Raw genomic sequence first — 17,181 nt, 5'->3', positions numbered from 1 at the left:
AGACGTTGGTAAGTTGCTCTAGCATTCTTGAGCCCGAATGGCATCACCCGGTAACAATACAACCCTTTGTCTGTTTGGAATGCTGTTGCTTCTTCATTAGTCGGATTCATCTTGATCTGGTTGTAACCGGAGTAGGCGTCCATGAAACTCAACATTTGATGCCCAGAAGTGGTATCGACTAACTGGTCGATACGCGAAAGAGAAAAGTTGTCTTTTGGGTAGGCTTTATTGAGATCTATATAATCTATGCACATTTTCCATGCACTGCTCCCTTTCCGAACCAAGATGACATTTGCCAGCCAAGTAGGATAATGCAGTTCTCGTATGAATCCAGCTTTCAGAAGTTTGTCCACCTCTTGTTCGATCGCCTGCTAACAATCTGGTGCAAAATTTTGTTTCTTTTGGATGATTGGTTTGTTCACCGGATTGACCTTAAGGGAATGTACAATCACTTCAGGGTCAATCCCGGGTATATCCGCCGGACTCCATACAAAAATATCCTAATTTTCTCGTATAAAATCTGTAATTATTTTTTTCTCGTCTTTTGAGAGAAGTGACCCAATTTGCACCGTCTTTAGAGGATATTCTTTAGAGATATATACAGTGGTGAGTTCTTCTACTGGGGAGACTCTCTGAGGTATATCTTCGTTTCGGAGATCAAAATCCTCATTGTTTAGAGTATCAGTCGGCATGTTTTGGCCTGCCTGAGATAGCAGGTTTGTGCTGTTTGTTGATCTCCGCACACCACACTAACTCCTGTCGGAGTGTGGAACTTCAGCTTGAGGTGAGGGATAGAGGTGACAATCCCAAAAATTGACTGGAGTGGCCTTCCAAAGATAGCATTGTAAGCTGATTCGGACTTTACAATGATGAACCGGAAAGAGTGTATAGATTGCCGGGGGAATTCTCCAAGTACAACTGGGAGACTGATTATCCCTTCTACTCGCACAGGTCGATTATAAAATCTATATAAAGGACCTACCACAGGTTGGAGCTTCTCTCTAGCGAGACCCAAATTAAGGAAGGTAGAGTAGAACATGATATCTACAGAGATACCGTTATCCACAAGAATTCTTTTAACACTGTAGTATGGGTCACCTATGCCTGTACTGACAACAAGAGGATCTTGGTGAGGGGTTTTTACTCCCTTCAAGTCAGAATCATCAAAGGTGATGGTGTGATCTACACGAGCTTTCTTTGGAGTTGGAATTTCATCCATATCCAAAAAGACTTTATCGGATAGCAAAGGGCCTCCGGCTATTATCTCAATTGCCCCAACTGCTATTCGATTATTTACTGGTGGCCTTTGTTGTCGATCATACCCCTCAGTGGGACGGGTTTCCTCTCGGGTAGGTGAATCCCGAATAAACTGTCGAAGATAGCCTTGACGGATAAGCCTTTCAATTTCCTCCTTCAGTTGTCTACAGGCTTCTGTAGTGTGGCCACGACTATGATGGAAATGGTAGTATTGGTCCTGATTTCCTATGTTCGGCTTCAAGGGATGTGGCCACTTTACCGTATCTTGATCTTGAACATCCATTAACACATTTACTCGAGACGTATTGAGAGGAGTGTACTCTTTCTCCTGTTGAGGTTCTCGTCGTGGCAATGAAGGCCTCGAAAGTAGATTGTTCTTCCCTTGCTTCTTTCATTGCGAGGAAGAATTATTTTGTCCCTGATGCTCCCTTGCGCTTTCCAGTAGATTGTTCAAATTATTTCCTATGGGCGTTTATAGCCTCATCTGCCAAGATTTGAGCTTCTACCCGGTGAATTAAATCGGTGTATGAAGGAACAGTGTCGCGCATAAGTGCCGAATAAAAGGGGTCAGGGCAAAGGCCTCCAAGGAAGACTCATCTCAACAGTTTAGGATCTACTCCTGAGATTTGTCGAGCTTTAGTGGAGAATCGTTGAAAATACTCCTTTAAAGATTCTCCTTCATTTTGGCGGATTCCAGAGAGGTGAGAAGAATCCTTAGCAATTCTTCGGTGGGCTATGAACTGCTCGACAAAAGCTTTTGCCAATTTTATAAATGAAGGGATCGTTCCCGACGGAAGCGAGTAGAACCACGTACGAGCCTGTCCTTTGAGGGTGGCAGGAAAGACTTGGCAGAGGAGAGCATCTGAGGCTCGCTGGATGTGCATAATGGTTCTGTAGTGGTCGATGTGCTCGTACGAGTCTAACGTTCCGTCGTAAGACTCGATGCTGGGTAGTTTAAATCTAGCCGGAATGGGGTGCTGTAGTATAGCCTCAGCTAGAGATGATGACTCCTGGAAGTCTCTCTGATGAAAGGTTTCTCTCGCATCCCCTTGGGGGAATTCTTCCCTTACTAACCTTCGCAGTTTGTGACGCAGGGCATCATGAGGGAGCTCCGCAACGTGTGGTTGAGCAGAGTCTTCTGGGAGATCTGGGAGAATGCGAGGCTGCCGAATTGAGAGTGGAGGATGTGTTGAACTTGCAGTATTGGCAAGTTCATTATCCTGTCGAGACTGAGGAAATCTTCTAGGTGGAGGGAGATGAACTTCTGCTTGAAGATGCTCAAATTGGACATCTTCAACCCTTGGTGGATTCTGAGGGAGAAAAATTTCCTCCTATTGTGTCAATGTCGGATGTTGATTCTCTCGCAGGAGTTGAAGGATCTCGTTCTGAGATTCTTCCATCTTCCGGATTCTTTTTTCCAAAGAAGGTCCCGAGGTCACTTCTCTGGCAGCATTCTGCCCCCTAGGACGAAAAGATGGTGACATCGGTCGTCTATGGTTAATAGACGAATTTTTGGACTAACGAGAGTTGGAGTGATAAGCTCCAATTATAAGACTGCTGCGCCTGTTAACCATCGTAGCAATACTTGAAGTAGTGGGATAGTGTTTCCCACATACGGTACCAAACTGTTGCGTGCTAGAAAATACGTGGCGGTAGAATTTGTAAATTCGCGTCCGAGCGTTGTACGTAAATTTAACACACAAACAGGAAAATGAAAGAACACCGGGATTTATACGTGGAAAACCCAAAAAGGGAAAAAACCACGGGGCCTCGCCCAGTTGTAAAATTCCACTAGTATTTTTGTAAATTACAAGAAACTGATTTGTCCCACAAATCGGGACGATCAGATTACAACTTGAAGCAAATTTATAAAGTTTTGCAGAATCCCGTTGTTTCCCGAAAATCCGGCAGAGTTCCGGCGTTTTCATGCGGCGGGAAGAGCTCCGACGGTTATCGAAGAGGAGAGGACTCACCTTTTCCTCTTTTCCTTCTTCTTCTCTTCTTCTTCTCTCTCTTCACTTGAGTTTCCTTTGTGAAGAATGAGGGCTCTATTTATAATTTTTCTGGAGTTGCATGGCTTGTAAATAGGTGTGAGATCATGGGCGAATAGGGAGTGGTTTGAATGGACGGCCGATATTGAACCCTTCGATCCTGCACCATTCGTTGGGCATTTGGAGGTCTTAATGATGTCGTAATTCAATGATCTTGAAATCGTTGGATTCTTCTCGTCGATCCGCTCGATTCGAGTATAAGCTCGTTAAAATCGGAGACCGTTTGGTAACTCAAATTGCGGTTTGAACCTTCCAACGGCGCTTTGGGTCCTTTATTTGGACCCATTTGGGCTCGGATTGGGTCGAATTTGGTGTTGTTGTGTTTGTATTTCCGAGACGCTCAGTTTAACTATAAGCTCGCTGAAATCGGAGTTCAGAGGCTCCTGAATTTAATCTTTGAAATTTCCAAATAGCTTTTTGCCTCGAGATTCGTGTCCGATCAAGATAAATTTGTGATGACGTATCAATATATATATGCAGTGGAGAACCGCATGGACTTTAGGGGGGCAATTGCCCCTCAAAGTAAGAAAAATTTTTTGCTCCTCTTAAAAAATTATTTTTGCCCTCTTAAAAAACTCTTTTGTCCTAAAATGTCTATATATTTCTTCAAATTTAATTCTAATATTTTCTTTCATGTTTTTCATGACAATTTAATTACATCTTTTTTTTTTCTTTATTATTCTTGCTTATTTTTTTAAATAACTTTTTGTTTATATATATATATATATATAAAAATTTTACTTGTCCCGCAAAATTGAAGCTAATTCCACCTCTGTATATATGCTCGTTGTTTGTGTCACCTACTAAATATTTGGACATTAAATAGAAGTATTTCATCTCTTCCTTAGTTTCACTTAATTCTGGGTGATTTAGCATCTTAGTTGATCTTATAGGCTTTCTATGTTAATCTTTTACCCTCACTGTTCATACGTTACTTTTCAGTCTTTTCTTTTTGATTCAAGCTTTTGATATGACCATATTTTTTATATTTAAAATAAATAGTATTAGTACAAAACATTACATTATTTTTATCATTGTCCGTTCCTCTCTTATTTTCATTATGCTCTCTGTTTCTCTTCATATATAAATGGTTTTGAATTTTTATTTCAGTTGTGCAACAACTTCATAATATTTTTCTATCATATGGTCATCACCTAATTATAATGCATCTAGGGAAATAGACTTATATTTCTTCTTATCTCTTACATCTATAATTTTTTATTATTTTTGTTCATATGATCTTAGTGATCCAAATAATAAAATAATAAAATAAGAAGATAATTTCTTGGATTAAAAAATAACAATAATTGTGACATTCCAACATTCTACTAAAATAATTAAGCATCCAAGAATATTGTTTACCTGTCCAGTATAAGAGTACACTAGGCCCAAAGAGTAAAATTAAATAATGTTTTTTTATATATATCCAATGATGAACAAATTGATACAAAATTATTTTACTACATTCTTCCCCTCATACACTATGCCCAATAGATCTCAAATTTTCTTAAACGTTTTCCAAGTGGATATATGCATATAGTTTTTAGATAAAAGTACACGAAAGAAATAATATAATTTAGGATTACTAGAATATAAATTATGCTAGATGAATACTTGAAAACTCCTGTGAGTGAGCTAAAAATCCGAGCAAAGAGTTGATCTCCAAGCTTTTAATAGAGAACTTGGTTTCAAAGTGGTGTTGAGATTTTTGGTGCCAACAATACTAGTACATCTCTAATGTGTGGTCCTCCTATTTCAGTAACTCAAACCTAGCAGTTACTTCCTGATAAGCCTCATCCACTGCCACCCTAACTGACAGTTTAATTTCAACATATAGCTTAGTAAAGTACAAAAAAATTAAAAAAGAAAAAATTGACATATAACACAATGTGTTTGGGGACTCCATCCACTTATTATAGGATGTTGCCACAAAGAATGCAAAGTAAGCACTAACACTAAAGTTCTCTCTAATTAAAATGTATTATATTCAGCGCAGTGAATAAACCAATTTTTAGTTGCATGCTATAGTACTCACAGAAATCAACACGTACAAGCTCATCATCTGAATTGATTTTATTTCAAGCTAGCTCAACTAGAATTAATTCAATTTTAAGCAAGCTCAAATTAAAAACGAGTTTGTTCGAATTTTTTATTTAACACGTTTAAATTTGTATTATGCATATATACAAATAATATTAAAAAAAAAATATTTACATTTCAAGCAGATTTTGAGTTGACTCGAATCAATCCAAGCCCAAATCAAAATTGGATTGGAGCCAAAAATTGGGCTCATGATGTATCTTGTTCGGCTTGATTCAAGAGAAATTGATTTAATCTTCATGTGTTATTGATTTAAGGGCATAAATTTCAGCCCTTATTAAATTAATTTAAAACTAATATATATTTTGATGGTTGTAATAAAATTAAAAATCAACAACTTTTCCGTTAAAAAAGAAAAAAAAAACAAGCAATACAGGAAATTAAAGCTTAAACATTTATAATAAAATGCATTTATCTATAAAATTAATTAACAAGATACACCTTTGGAGTTTGAAGCAATGTGATATATCAACTTGGATATTCATAGAAACCTCTTTCCATTCTCTCTCTCATACTTTCTTTAATTTTCTTTTTTCTGAAAAGCTCTAAATAAAAATTCTCTTAATTGACAACCAACCAAAACTTTCACCCAATAAATCACGTGAATTCCCTTCCTCAATCTCAATAGATCAAGGTGAGTTGCATAGCTCTCTCTATTGCATTTATTGATTTTGTTGAAAGCATTTATTGATTTTGTTGAAAGCATTTATTTTGCTCCTGATACAAGTCTGCACTGTGGCCAATAAATAAGGACCATATCTCCAAAGACAAAAATAAATGCCCAATATTTATTTAAAAATCATAAGGAGAGTGGTTGAGCTAATTTATTATCAAAGTTTTGTCCGACCCCCGTCTGTCAGATGAGTTGGGTATTATTGCAATTATAATTTGTTTTCGGCTCTCCCTTAACAAAAAATATATTAAAAAAACAAAGAGTAGACAAATTTAATGCTGAAGTACATTAGGCCCAGACACCGAATGACCAAAATACTAGTAGATAAATGTTCTTTCGACTAGTGGGGCCTATATATAATAATAATAATTTAATAGATAAAACTTGAATTTGTTAAATTATGAAATAAAATTCTAAGTCCATAGTTATATAGTAACGAGGGCAGAAAACCTCCAGAAAAATCGTAATGGCGCTACACAAATCGCTTCACGGGGTACCTATGGACGCAATCATTCCATGGGTTGTCAGGGGCCATACGCGCATCCCCGAGCGCTCGCCACACGACGGTGCAGGCCTTGAAACCAGTCCCAAAGGCAAGCATCCAAAGCCGGTCCCCTCGCTTGACCCGGCCCTTCGCCTCGAAGTAACCGAGCTCGTAAAAAACCATGCTGCTCGACGTGTTGCCGAAGCGGTGCAGGCACATCCGAGCCGGCTCAGTGACCCGCTCATCGAACCCCATGATCCGGCCCACTGCGTCGATCACTGCCTTCCCACCTGCATGGATGCATATGTGCTCGAACGCGACAGTGAAGTCCGGCACGTATGCCGCTGCGGCTTTGCGCTCGCCTTTGGCAACCGAGCGCGCCACACAATAAGCGTAGCGGACGAGTTCAGAGACTGTGAGAACATAAGGAGCAAGGGTGGAAATGTGGGAGCGGAGGCTCGCGCCGGCTACACCGACGAGGTCTTTAGTTAGGGCAACACCAATGCCGCCGTGGTCGTCGTCTGCTTGCATGGCAGCGTTGTAGGCTGCATCGTCGGGGCCATGGTGGGTGCGGAGGCTCCTGAGAAGCTCGTACTTGGCAAACACATTGCTGGAAGGATCGCTTGTGAGGAGCACTGCGGCGGTCCCAACGCGGAAGATGCAATTAGTCACCAGCATGTGACGGTTGTCGCCAAAGTACCTATCATGTTTTCATCATTTGGTGAAATTACAATATATGTTCATGTAGAAATTATGTTAAATTTGTCAGTACAGTTTGGTCATTTTGTTGGCCTGATTATAAAATAATATAAGTTTCCAAATTTTAAATAAATCCTAAAAGTTTTCAAAAACATTATGCTGTATTACTCCACTTCGCTAGCTCTCTGAAGTCTGCCAAAGTTGCAAACAAACTAGTTTGGTAAATAGCATTCTTCAAAGTTAAAGTTTTTGTATGACATTGTAATAGACAGTAAGAAATTGTGATAAACAGCACATCCTAACAACCATCACTTAGATTTCATTTAAAGCAGTTTTTTATTATCAAAATTACCATGTGTTTTCCGTCTGAATTTTAGGAGTTGTCTTGCAACAAGATTTACACTGGATTTTTGCATTATTTAGCATAATTCCTACCAAACAGGATTTACAGTCGATGTAAATCCCATAGCGGAATAAATCTGCATTTACCATCTTTTGCTGTAAATCCCAGATTTCATAAATCTGAGAGTTCGGCGGATTTACAGTATTTGGCCGAAGAACTCACGAAAGGAAGAAGGAACTACAGTTTACAGTGTGTGTTTGACGAATAATTATTAGGTGCGGAGTGCTGACGGGGAGAGTAACGTCTGCACAGACACAGGATACCAAGCGGTACCTAGTGGTACTCAGCAGTACCGAACAGTACATAACTGGATTTTATACTAGTGTCCAGACGGTTCTCCCCGTCTGCATTCCGCACCTAACTTCTTAACACGGCGGAATGTACACAATATTTTCATCGACCTCTTACTGCGGGCGGAAGGTACACAACATTTTCACGTCATGTCTTCTTGCAGCAAGTTTTTGGAAATAGTACATATTAATTTGAGCATCGATATATAGCATATGTAATGGCCACCTTTGAATATATGAATTCTTTGTTGTTTGTTCTAATTGAGCTTGATTTTCTATGTTGATTTCTCGATGTTGTTCTTGCTATTGCTTGCCAAACAGTTCCACCCATTTTATAATATAAAAAATTAATTTAACTAATTAAGTAATTAGTAGTATAAATAAATAATTAAAATTAGATTAATTAAATAAATAGTTGTATTGTTATTAATCAAAATTTTAATTAATTAACTTAATAAATATAATTTAAAATAGAAACTATTAATTATAAATAACTAATAATATAAATTATTATTAAATAATTAAGATAGAAATTAATAATTTAATCTAACTTAATATGTAATTTAAATTAAAAATATATTAAATTTAATTTTTAAGTGAACTAATCACTTAAATCCGAAATTAATACCAAATAGTTTCACTGAATTTAACAGTATTTATCACTTAAGTTGCCAAAACTTTTAAGATTTAACAACTCAAGGATTTACTAAATAGTTAAATCTGCTAGTTACCAAACAGCCCACCTAAAGAAGAATATTCTCATCCCCCCAATGTTTTATCATGAAATATTTTAAAAGAAAGATCAAATTAAATTCCGCGCACCATCTTCATATATTTGGAAATGAAACACCATTATAACCTTTCCCAAAAAAAAAATACAATTATATAAATAGCTCTTTTCTTTTATATAGAAAATATCGTATTAAATTAACCTCATGAAACCAAAAACAATTATAAAAAATTATATTCATAAAAAATTAATCAGATTTATGTTTACGCGATATGATGGGGAACTAAAATATGCAAGAAATAGTTCCAAAATGCCATCCAATATTGGTGCGAAGTAGCACGTATTGCATAAGAGGGCATCTAGAACAACGCACCAATTCAGTCCGGTGGCCTCGGTGACGACAAGCAGAGCATATCCGGGGCTGCGGCGCAGAATCATCGCTGCGAGGTCCATTCCAACTGTTCCCGCACTACAACCCATCCCAGACAGATTGTAGCTCTTGATATCAGACCTGAATCCAAACCTGTTGACGAGTCGGGAGGTAAGGGATGGAGCGGGAGAAAACATGCTACACGCCACAATAAGCGTGGAAACCCTCTCCGCCGCCACATTTGTCTTAGACAAGAGCGATGAAACCGCGGAGCACATACCATCGTCCGCCTCAACAATGGCAAATGGAAGCTTAGAGTCGAGATCGCGCTGAAAGATGTAAGGCGGGCCGTACGTCTCTTCGCCAAGGCCAGACTTGCGGTATATTGCGCGCATGAAGTCGGCGCTCGCTGTGGTGTAACGGCGTGAACGCAAGCCGAAGTATTCACAGAGTTCGAGGTTGCATCTGTAGTCTGGGTCCGGGCGGTAGCATGAGTAGTCTAGCAGGAAGACGGGGAGGGGCCGGGTGTAGAAGTAGGTGATGACAGCGAGGATGAAGGAGTAGAGGGCGAGGAGGGGTGCTTTTGGGAAGGGGAAGAAGGACGGGAAGTGGTGGAGGGCGAGACCGAGGATTAGGGTTGAGAAGAGTAGAATGAACGGAGGACGAAACATTATAATTTTTTTTTTTTTTTTTTTTTTGAAGTGGCGAGGGAGGTGCTTTAGATAGTTTCTTATATAAAGGGAGGGTAGAGTGGTCAGGAAGTTATGGTGGGAGTAAATGAGTCATAGAAAGGAGTAAAAACTTTCTTATTGGGGAAATGAATTGACAAATGACAAATGAGGAAGCGGGACACAGCTGGGAATGCCGGGCATAAAGCATGCAACGCCGTAACCCGTAAATGCAGCCGCATATATGAAGTTATGGCTAAGTCTCAATTCATCGTTATTATTTTAGGAACTTTTATTAGGTCTCGATACCTGACGTAACTCTACATCCGGATGTCAATAAAATATCGTCACGTGCTCTTATTCTTTACCGCTCGGCTCGACGACCCGACCCGGACCGGAACCCGGTATTGCTATGTTCGTGTATTGCTAGGTATTGCTCGGTATTGCTATGTATTGCTCGGTATTGCTATGTATTTCTCGATGTTGCTAGGTATTGCTTGACAATAATGAGAAATATTGCTCTTTCAAGATCAATACCGAGCAATACCTACCAATACCGAGCAATACCTAGCAAAACCGGGGTATTGCTTGGTATTGCTATGTATTGATCTTGACATAATGGTATTTCTCGTTACCGAGCAATACCTAGCAATACCCTGGTCTGCACAAATCAGCTAATACATAGCAATATCAGGTTTCGGTCCGGGCTGCGTCGTTGGGCCGCGCGGTAAATAGTAAGAGCACGTGACGATATTTTATTGGTGTCCGGATGTAGAGCTACGTCAGGTGTCCTGACCAAATAAAAGTTCATTATTTTAGCCTGCAAGCTGGAAATTGTGGGAGGTATCATTTCTACTCAATTATTTTAAATTTATCTCTCAGTTAAGTAAGTGATAGAGTGTGCAAGGGATATCCGATCGTCATCACAGAGAATCACGACGTTGTAGCCCCTGTCACATAGTCGTCAAAGAAATCTCTCATCTATCTGGTGAGAAATTATTTTGTGTGGAATCTGAACTCTAATGAATTCTTGACAATTGGATTTAACATGTGGATATTCATTTTCTTTTTTTATTATTATTTTTTATATTTTTATCTTGTGAGCCGCCTGACCGACCATGTCAGTCCAATAATTTAAATAATTTCTCCAAACCTTGAATATGGGTTGGCGCTTCTTTTTAAGAAAAAATACGTGAAAACTCCTAAATATTTAAGATTTTGTCTCAAATAATGTTTGACATACTGACATTGTTTTCAAAATCGGACTTGATCGACCGATTCAACCCTGAACCGGTATGGTGGCCAGTCCGATCCAGCTACAAAACCGACTCTGGATCAAATTGGATTGAACTGACAATTCAACCAATAAATCACAACCGGCTGTTAAAAAATATATTTATTTTTAATTTAAATTTAAATAATATATTATGTTTATTAAATTTTTATAACTTTTTAAAATACTTTTAATAAATATGAATGATTAATTTCACCATAAAATATACATTATCTTAAATAACTCATATAATTTGTTTAGCAAAAGGAGTGTACTCACTTTTATAAAGAGTCAAAGCAACATGCTCAAACTCCTCCTATGATGTGAGACTAAAAAGTTGCATTAATAGTTTAGAATATAAATTTGGGGGCCTTTATTTTTGGGCTCAGTTTTTGGGGGCTTCAAATTTGGGCTAAGAGCAAATGTTATATTGGATTAACATAATATGAATATAATAAATTTATATTATGATAAATAAATTTTAAAAATTATATTATATTAAATATGAACTATAAATATTATTCAATTATAAATATATAAATATATATTCTTAAATGATATTATATCCTAATTTTTATATATATATTTTTTTTAGAAAATTTATAAATATTATTAAATGCTCATAATATTAATTATTTATATATATTAAGATCATAAATTTTTAATATTAGATTATATATTATTATTAAATATTATTCTATAAATATATTATTCTTAAAATGATATTTATATATATAAAATTTATTAATATTTTAAAATTTTATAATATTATTAAATGCTCATAATGCCTATATATATTATATTAATTTTTATTAATTTTAATAATATTCTTATTTATTACGTCATTCGATTTGACTTCCAGTTCGAACTAGTCGAACTTGAACCACTCTCTTTTTTCTCGTTTATATCCAGTCCATTTTCAACAACTTGCCTACTGATGAAGAAAAAAAAAACGCCTACTGATGAAGAAAAAAAAACAAACAAAAAAATCGATGAAGATTAAGACAAATTTGGAGGTGGACGTTGTATTCTTTGAGCATATCATATGACTACAGGATGCGGAGGCTGAAAGGCGGTATAAAAACGTCCAGGAAGAGGGAAACTTTTAATTTAAAAAAGACGTAACCTTAAGGAATGGCATAGAGTATGAAGCAGAAGTTACTTTGGTTGTAGGTGCAATAGGATTCAATTTATCATTAAAGTTCAAACTCATCCTATGAAAAAACTTGTAGAAAGTAAACACGCAAAAAAGATAAACTGTATACAATCTTGTAGCCACGACGTACAAAATATTTAATTGGTTGTCTTTTACTTTGTACTAATTTTTTATGAATAGTTTCAAATTTCTATAGATCATTTTGTGAATCTTTTTTGAACTACTTATTTACTCAATATTCACAACTTATTCACTGCATTTTCAATTTATTATTTGCATATGCATTGTGTTTTCAGTTTTCACTTTATATCAACTGCGTATTTAATGTGTATTGACTATGTATTTGTTGAGTATTTATTGAGTATTTGCTAAGTATTTACTAAGTATTTGTTATGTATTTGCTACATATTTTCTGTGCATATATTCAATACGAATTAACTTTTTTTACATGGTATTATTTACACTTTACAAGAGTTTGTATAAGAATGAGAAAGATGAGATTTATTTCAGTTATGCCCATAATGTTAGTTTTAGTGTTCAAGAGGATCATCACAATTATTAGCCAAAATCTTGAAAAATAAAGTGCAATTACTTTGTCTATTCAAAATTTGGTTTCAACAAGGGTATTGATTTTAAAATCCAAACAAAATATTAAATATTAGATATCAGTATAGGTTGTCCAGTTATGATTAAATTTTTAGTGGATGAAACTAAAAATTAGAATGTGATAAGATTATTGAAAGTCATAATCATGATTTGACTATACCAAAAGACTGACATCTACTGAGATTATATATCAATATTTGTGATGATAAAGCTTCAGCTCTTAAATCAATGACAAAAACTGGGATAAAAATCATTTATGAATTCTCCTACCTTGCAAATGAAGCTGGAGATATCGAAAATGTTGGATTCTCTAAGAATGATGTATAAAACTTTATTTATAAAAAGAAAAGAACAAAGATTGAATTTGGGGATACTAGTACTTTGATTTAATTATTTAAAGACAACATGTTCTCATGGGACATTCAAATTGATGAATTTGATATATTGATAAATTTCATTTAAGTTGATGGGATGGGTATGATAGATTATGACTACTTTCGGGATGTGGTAATTTTTTATACTAGCTATAGGCTTAATAAGTATAATTTAGCATATGAACTATTTTTTGAGGTTAATAATCATTGATTGAATATTCTATTTAGGGTGGCTTTCTTGTTAGGAAAATAATTGAATCATTTATTTTCCTTTTAAGAACATTTATACGATTAATAGGTGATAAATATCAAATAACAATTTTTATGGATCTAGACTAGATAATAGCTAGAGCCATAAAAGTTGTTTTACCTCACATTTGTCATAAAATGTGCCAATGACACGTCTCTAAGAATGTTCCCTCAAAAATCAGGTGCTTGAATATCAACAACAAATTCATAGGACACTTTTATAAATGTTTGAGGAAGTGTGACTATAAGGAAGTCTTTGAAAAAATATGGACTGAAATGATCACATAAGAGAACCTCCAAACTCTATAAGTGATCAACAACATTCAATAAGGATTATTTTAGCATAGCCAGTATATCCACAAAATGTAGCGAGGCTAGTAATAATGTGTGTCATGACATTTTTAAGACTATATGTTTTATAACTGATTATTTTTTGGCATTGATGACGACTTGGTTCTAGAATGAACAATATGAGAATTATAAATGCAGTCAGTCCAAGATATCACCTATAATTAAAGACAACCTAATGTTAATGTAAGCTGCTCGATTTTACTAATGAAAATTATAATAATTTTTTGAAAAAGAATTTTTACAATGTGGGGTGGAATGAGTATAGAATTTGTATTAAGTAATTTTTTTTTTTTTTTTTTGTCAAGTGCATAGAGAATAAGGAGCAATCTAACCCTTGGGTTATTCATTTTGTTACAAAGGCGTTAGCATTCAATGTACCTATAGGAAGTTTGAGACGACATGTTCATTGTGTTATCACTTCATGAAAGTTTATAGGCAGCTTGATATTATCAAAATTCCTAAGAAGTACCTAATGCTTTGATAGTCAGCAAAAACTTATATATATATATATAAAGAATAATTTTGAAACTAGAAGTGAATTAATATTTAGAAATCATCTCAGGAGATTTTTGTATCAAAGTACCTCATAAGCATAGGGGAATGACAAGGCTAAGTAATACATGTTGGTTGTATTGAATATCATGGCTAAAAAATAAACTTGATCCTTAATGTCAAGATAAAAAATCAAAAGTTTGTAAGCAACACACATGATATGATTAAAAACTTGAAAGACACACCAAAGTTTAAACCTAAATGCATATCTGATGGAAGGTTGAAAGGAAACTAGAAGAAGAAGCCTAATAATATGATTAAACTCACATACTAATTGGTTTTCATTACACATTATGAGATAATATATATTTTATTGATTTTAATTATTTTCAACATAGTTCTCAAGCATGCCCAAATGGTTTAATGAAAAGTTCATAATCGAGGTAACCACCAATCAACCATGATCTAAATACACGAAGTTAATGATGGATATTATTGCTTCAGACCAATAATTGTAATGATTGAATGTTAACTTAAATAATTTATTATAATACTTAAAGGAGTTATAGTGAATAAACCTAATTAATTATAACATGAGTAGGATGATGAGGTATAAGTATGTTAATGTTTGTTTGTGTGTTTTGTTTATGTGTTTTATATGTTTGTTTATCTGTTTTGTGTATTTAATTTTTATTATATTTTAAGCATAATTTTGTGTTTTCATTTCTTTAATATGTTTTTATTTTCTTCTACAAGTATTTTAATTTTTGGTAGTATTTTATCTCTTCTTTTTTTGATAATATCAATGGGGGAGAATGTATTGTGGTTGGTTGTATTTATGTTTCTTTTATTTTTTGTTATTTAGCTTTAAAAATTTATGTTTTAAAAAAATGTTTTTTCCCTATTTTTTATGTAATTCTTTTAGCGAGGGGGAGTTTAGGAGGAAAAATTATTAGTTTGCAAATTCAACCAATATTATTTGTCATCATAAAAAAGGAGGAGATTATTATAACTCGGGCTCCTGAGTTTATGATTTTAATTATAACAAATAATATTGATTACCTTTTTATTTCTTCTAATATTTGTAGTACATATTTATTTATGTGTTGACTAATATTTCAGGTACACCATGTATTATTTTTTGAAGATTTAGAGCTCAAAATTGGATATAATAGGTTATGTTAAATGAGTCTGTAATTTTCATTTCGTGAGTCAAGTCTTGTAATGATGTATGTTAGCTTAGTGACTGTGCACACATATTGGGGGAGGGGCAAAAATAATTTTAAATATTTTATTTTTTTGTGCATCGTACTGTATTATATGGATCGTACTATATGACCAGGTATTATAAAAATTAGTTAAAATATTTTTTTTCGTAGAAAAATATTTTTGAAATATAACTAATCGTACAATACGAACACCAAATCGTACTAAACGATCTGTTATAATTATAGAGCTCCCCATCCATTAAATTAGGCAAAATTTTGAATTTGAAAAGTTATCCTAATCATACTATACGAACTTGATCATTTTATATGATGTTTAAAATATTATCTAATTTAATCATGTGATTAGTCAATCAAATCAGTTTAATTTTGATATTTTGATTGTGCTATACAAACTGGATCATATTATATAATCAACAGAGATAATTTTGGTCATCCCATGCTTCATCTTGGATGAACTGCAATTCTATAAAACTATTCATACATTACTAATTGATGATCATGTAGTGCGAACATGCAAATTGAACTATTTGTACAGTACTAACTTGTGATCATACACTACTAATAGATCAAATTATGCACATCGTACTGAACAATCATGAAATCATACTATACGATCTTTGATGACTGAATTATTTTTTTAAGGTTTTTTAAAGCCCTCAATTTAAGGTGTCTCATAAGACTTTGTAAGAGTATTTGGCAGTCATTGAAGCTTCATTTTTTTGGAGAAAACTTGAAAAGAAAAATTGAAAGGGAGAGAGAAAATGGTGGAGTTTGAGAGAGGAATAAGATTCTTAGAGGGGATTTCAAGGGAGTGTGGAAGGGATTTCACACGGTTGCTCCGACAAGCTTGTACCTTAGTACCATTAGATTCAAGGTTCATATTGAGGGTGTTGTTACTCTAGCTTATGAGTTTATATTTTTGATAATAACAAATCTTATGGCTCACATCTTATTATCTATTTATATTTGTAATATGTTTTTATTTGTGTGTGTACTAACTTTTTAGGAATATCATGCACCATCCAATAAAGATTTAAGGCTCAAGATTAGGTAGAATGAGTTATATTGTAATAATTTTTGTAATATTCATTTATGTATTTTTGATTTATTGAGTCAAGACCTGAAAGGGTGTATGCATGCTAGGCAATCATGCACACACACTTAAGGAGAGTGAGATTGAGTCAAAATTAGAAGTTCAAGTTTTGAATTTATCGTACTGGACAACTTCGAACGTCTAGGATGATTCATTATGATCTTGGAAAACAAACGCCAATGATAATTTAGACAAGAATTAAAGATTCAAAATTTTTACTATTCATCCTAGATGAACTAAATCGTCTAGAACGATCAATACCATTCATGCCTAAATTGATCATGTGATTAGGAGACTAATTATGATTAAATTATTCAATTAGATCATCCTGGATGATCTGTATATCATACTGAATAATGTTTACCAACATATTTGATTTTCCTAAATCATCCAAGATAGAATTGTCACGACCCGACCCGATCCGGGACGAAAACGAACAAACTGACTGACCAGGATCTGGCTTTGGAATTTGCTTACTGAACTGAATCTTTCAAATTATTTCAACTCAAACACCAACACACAGAACAGACCAGAGCTACTATGAATCATCAAATGCAGCCGAACAAATCATCTATATTTTTCTTTCTTTTCCTCAAAACAATCATCTACAAATACGGTACATGGCTAACAGAA

At 34.7% G+C, this 17,181-nt stretch overlaps 1 protein-coding gene across 1 annotated transcript; it reads right to left on the bottom strand.

Moving 5' to 3' along the window:
• Window positions 1–6,328: 6,328 nt before the first annotated feature.
• Window positions 6,329–9,749, bottom strand: LOC110113718 (3-ketoacyl-CoA synthase 13). Its single transcript, XM_020846397.2, has 2 exons — window positions 9,061–9,749; window positions 6,329–7,265 (listed from the first exon to the last, which is right to left on the bottom strand). Exons 1-2 carry the CDS (start codon window positions 9,726–9,728, stop codon window positions 6,554–6,556), a joined length of 1,380 nt encoding a protein of 459 aa, XP_020702056.1. The 5' UTR covers window positions 9,729–9,749; the 3' UTR covers window positions 6,329–6,553.
• Window positions 9,750–17,181: the final 7,432 nt, after the last annotated feature.

Source organism: Dendrobium catenatum, unplaced genomic scaffold (genome assembly GCF_001605985.2).
Source record: "Dendrobium catenatum unplaced genomic scaffold, ASM160598v2 fragScaff_scaffold_1232, whole genome shotgun sequence".
In the NCBI taxonomy this organism is placed as follows: domain Eukaryota; kingdom Viridiplantae; phylum Streptophyta; class Magnoliopsida; order Asparagales; family Orchidaceae; genus Dendrobium; species Dendrobium catenatum.
Note: the sequence above shows the minus strand (reverse complement) of the source record. Positions and strands in the feature narration are given on the sequence as shown.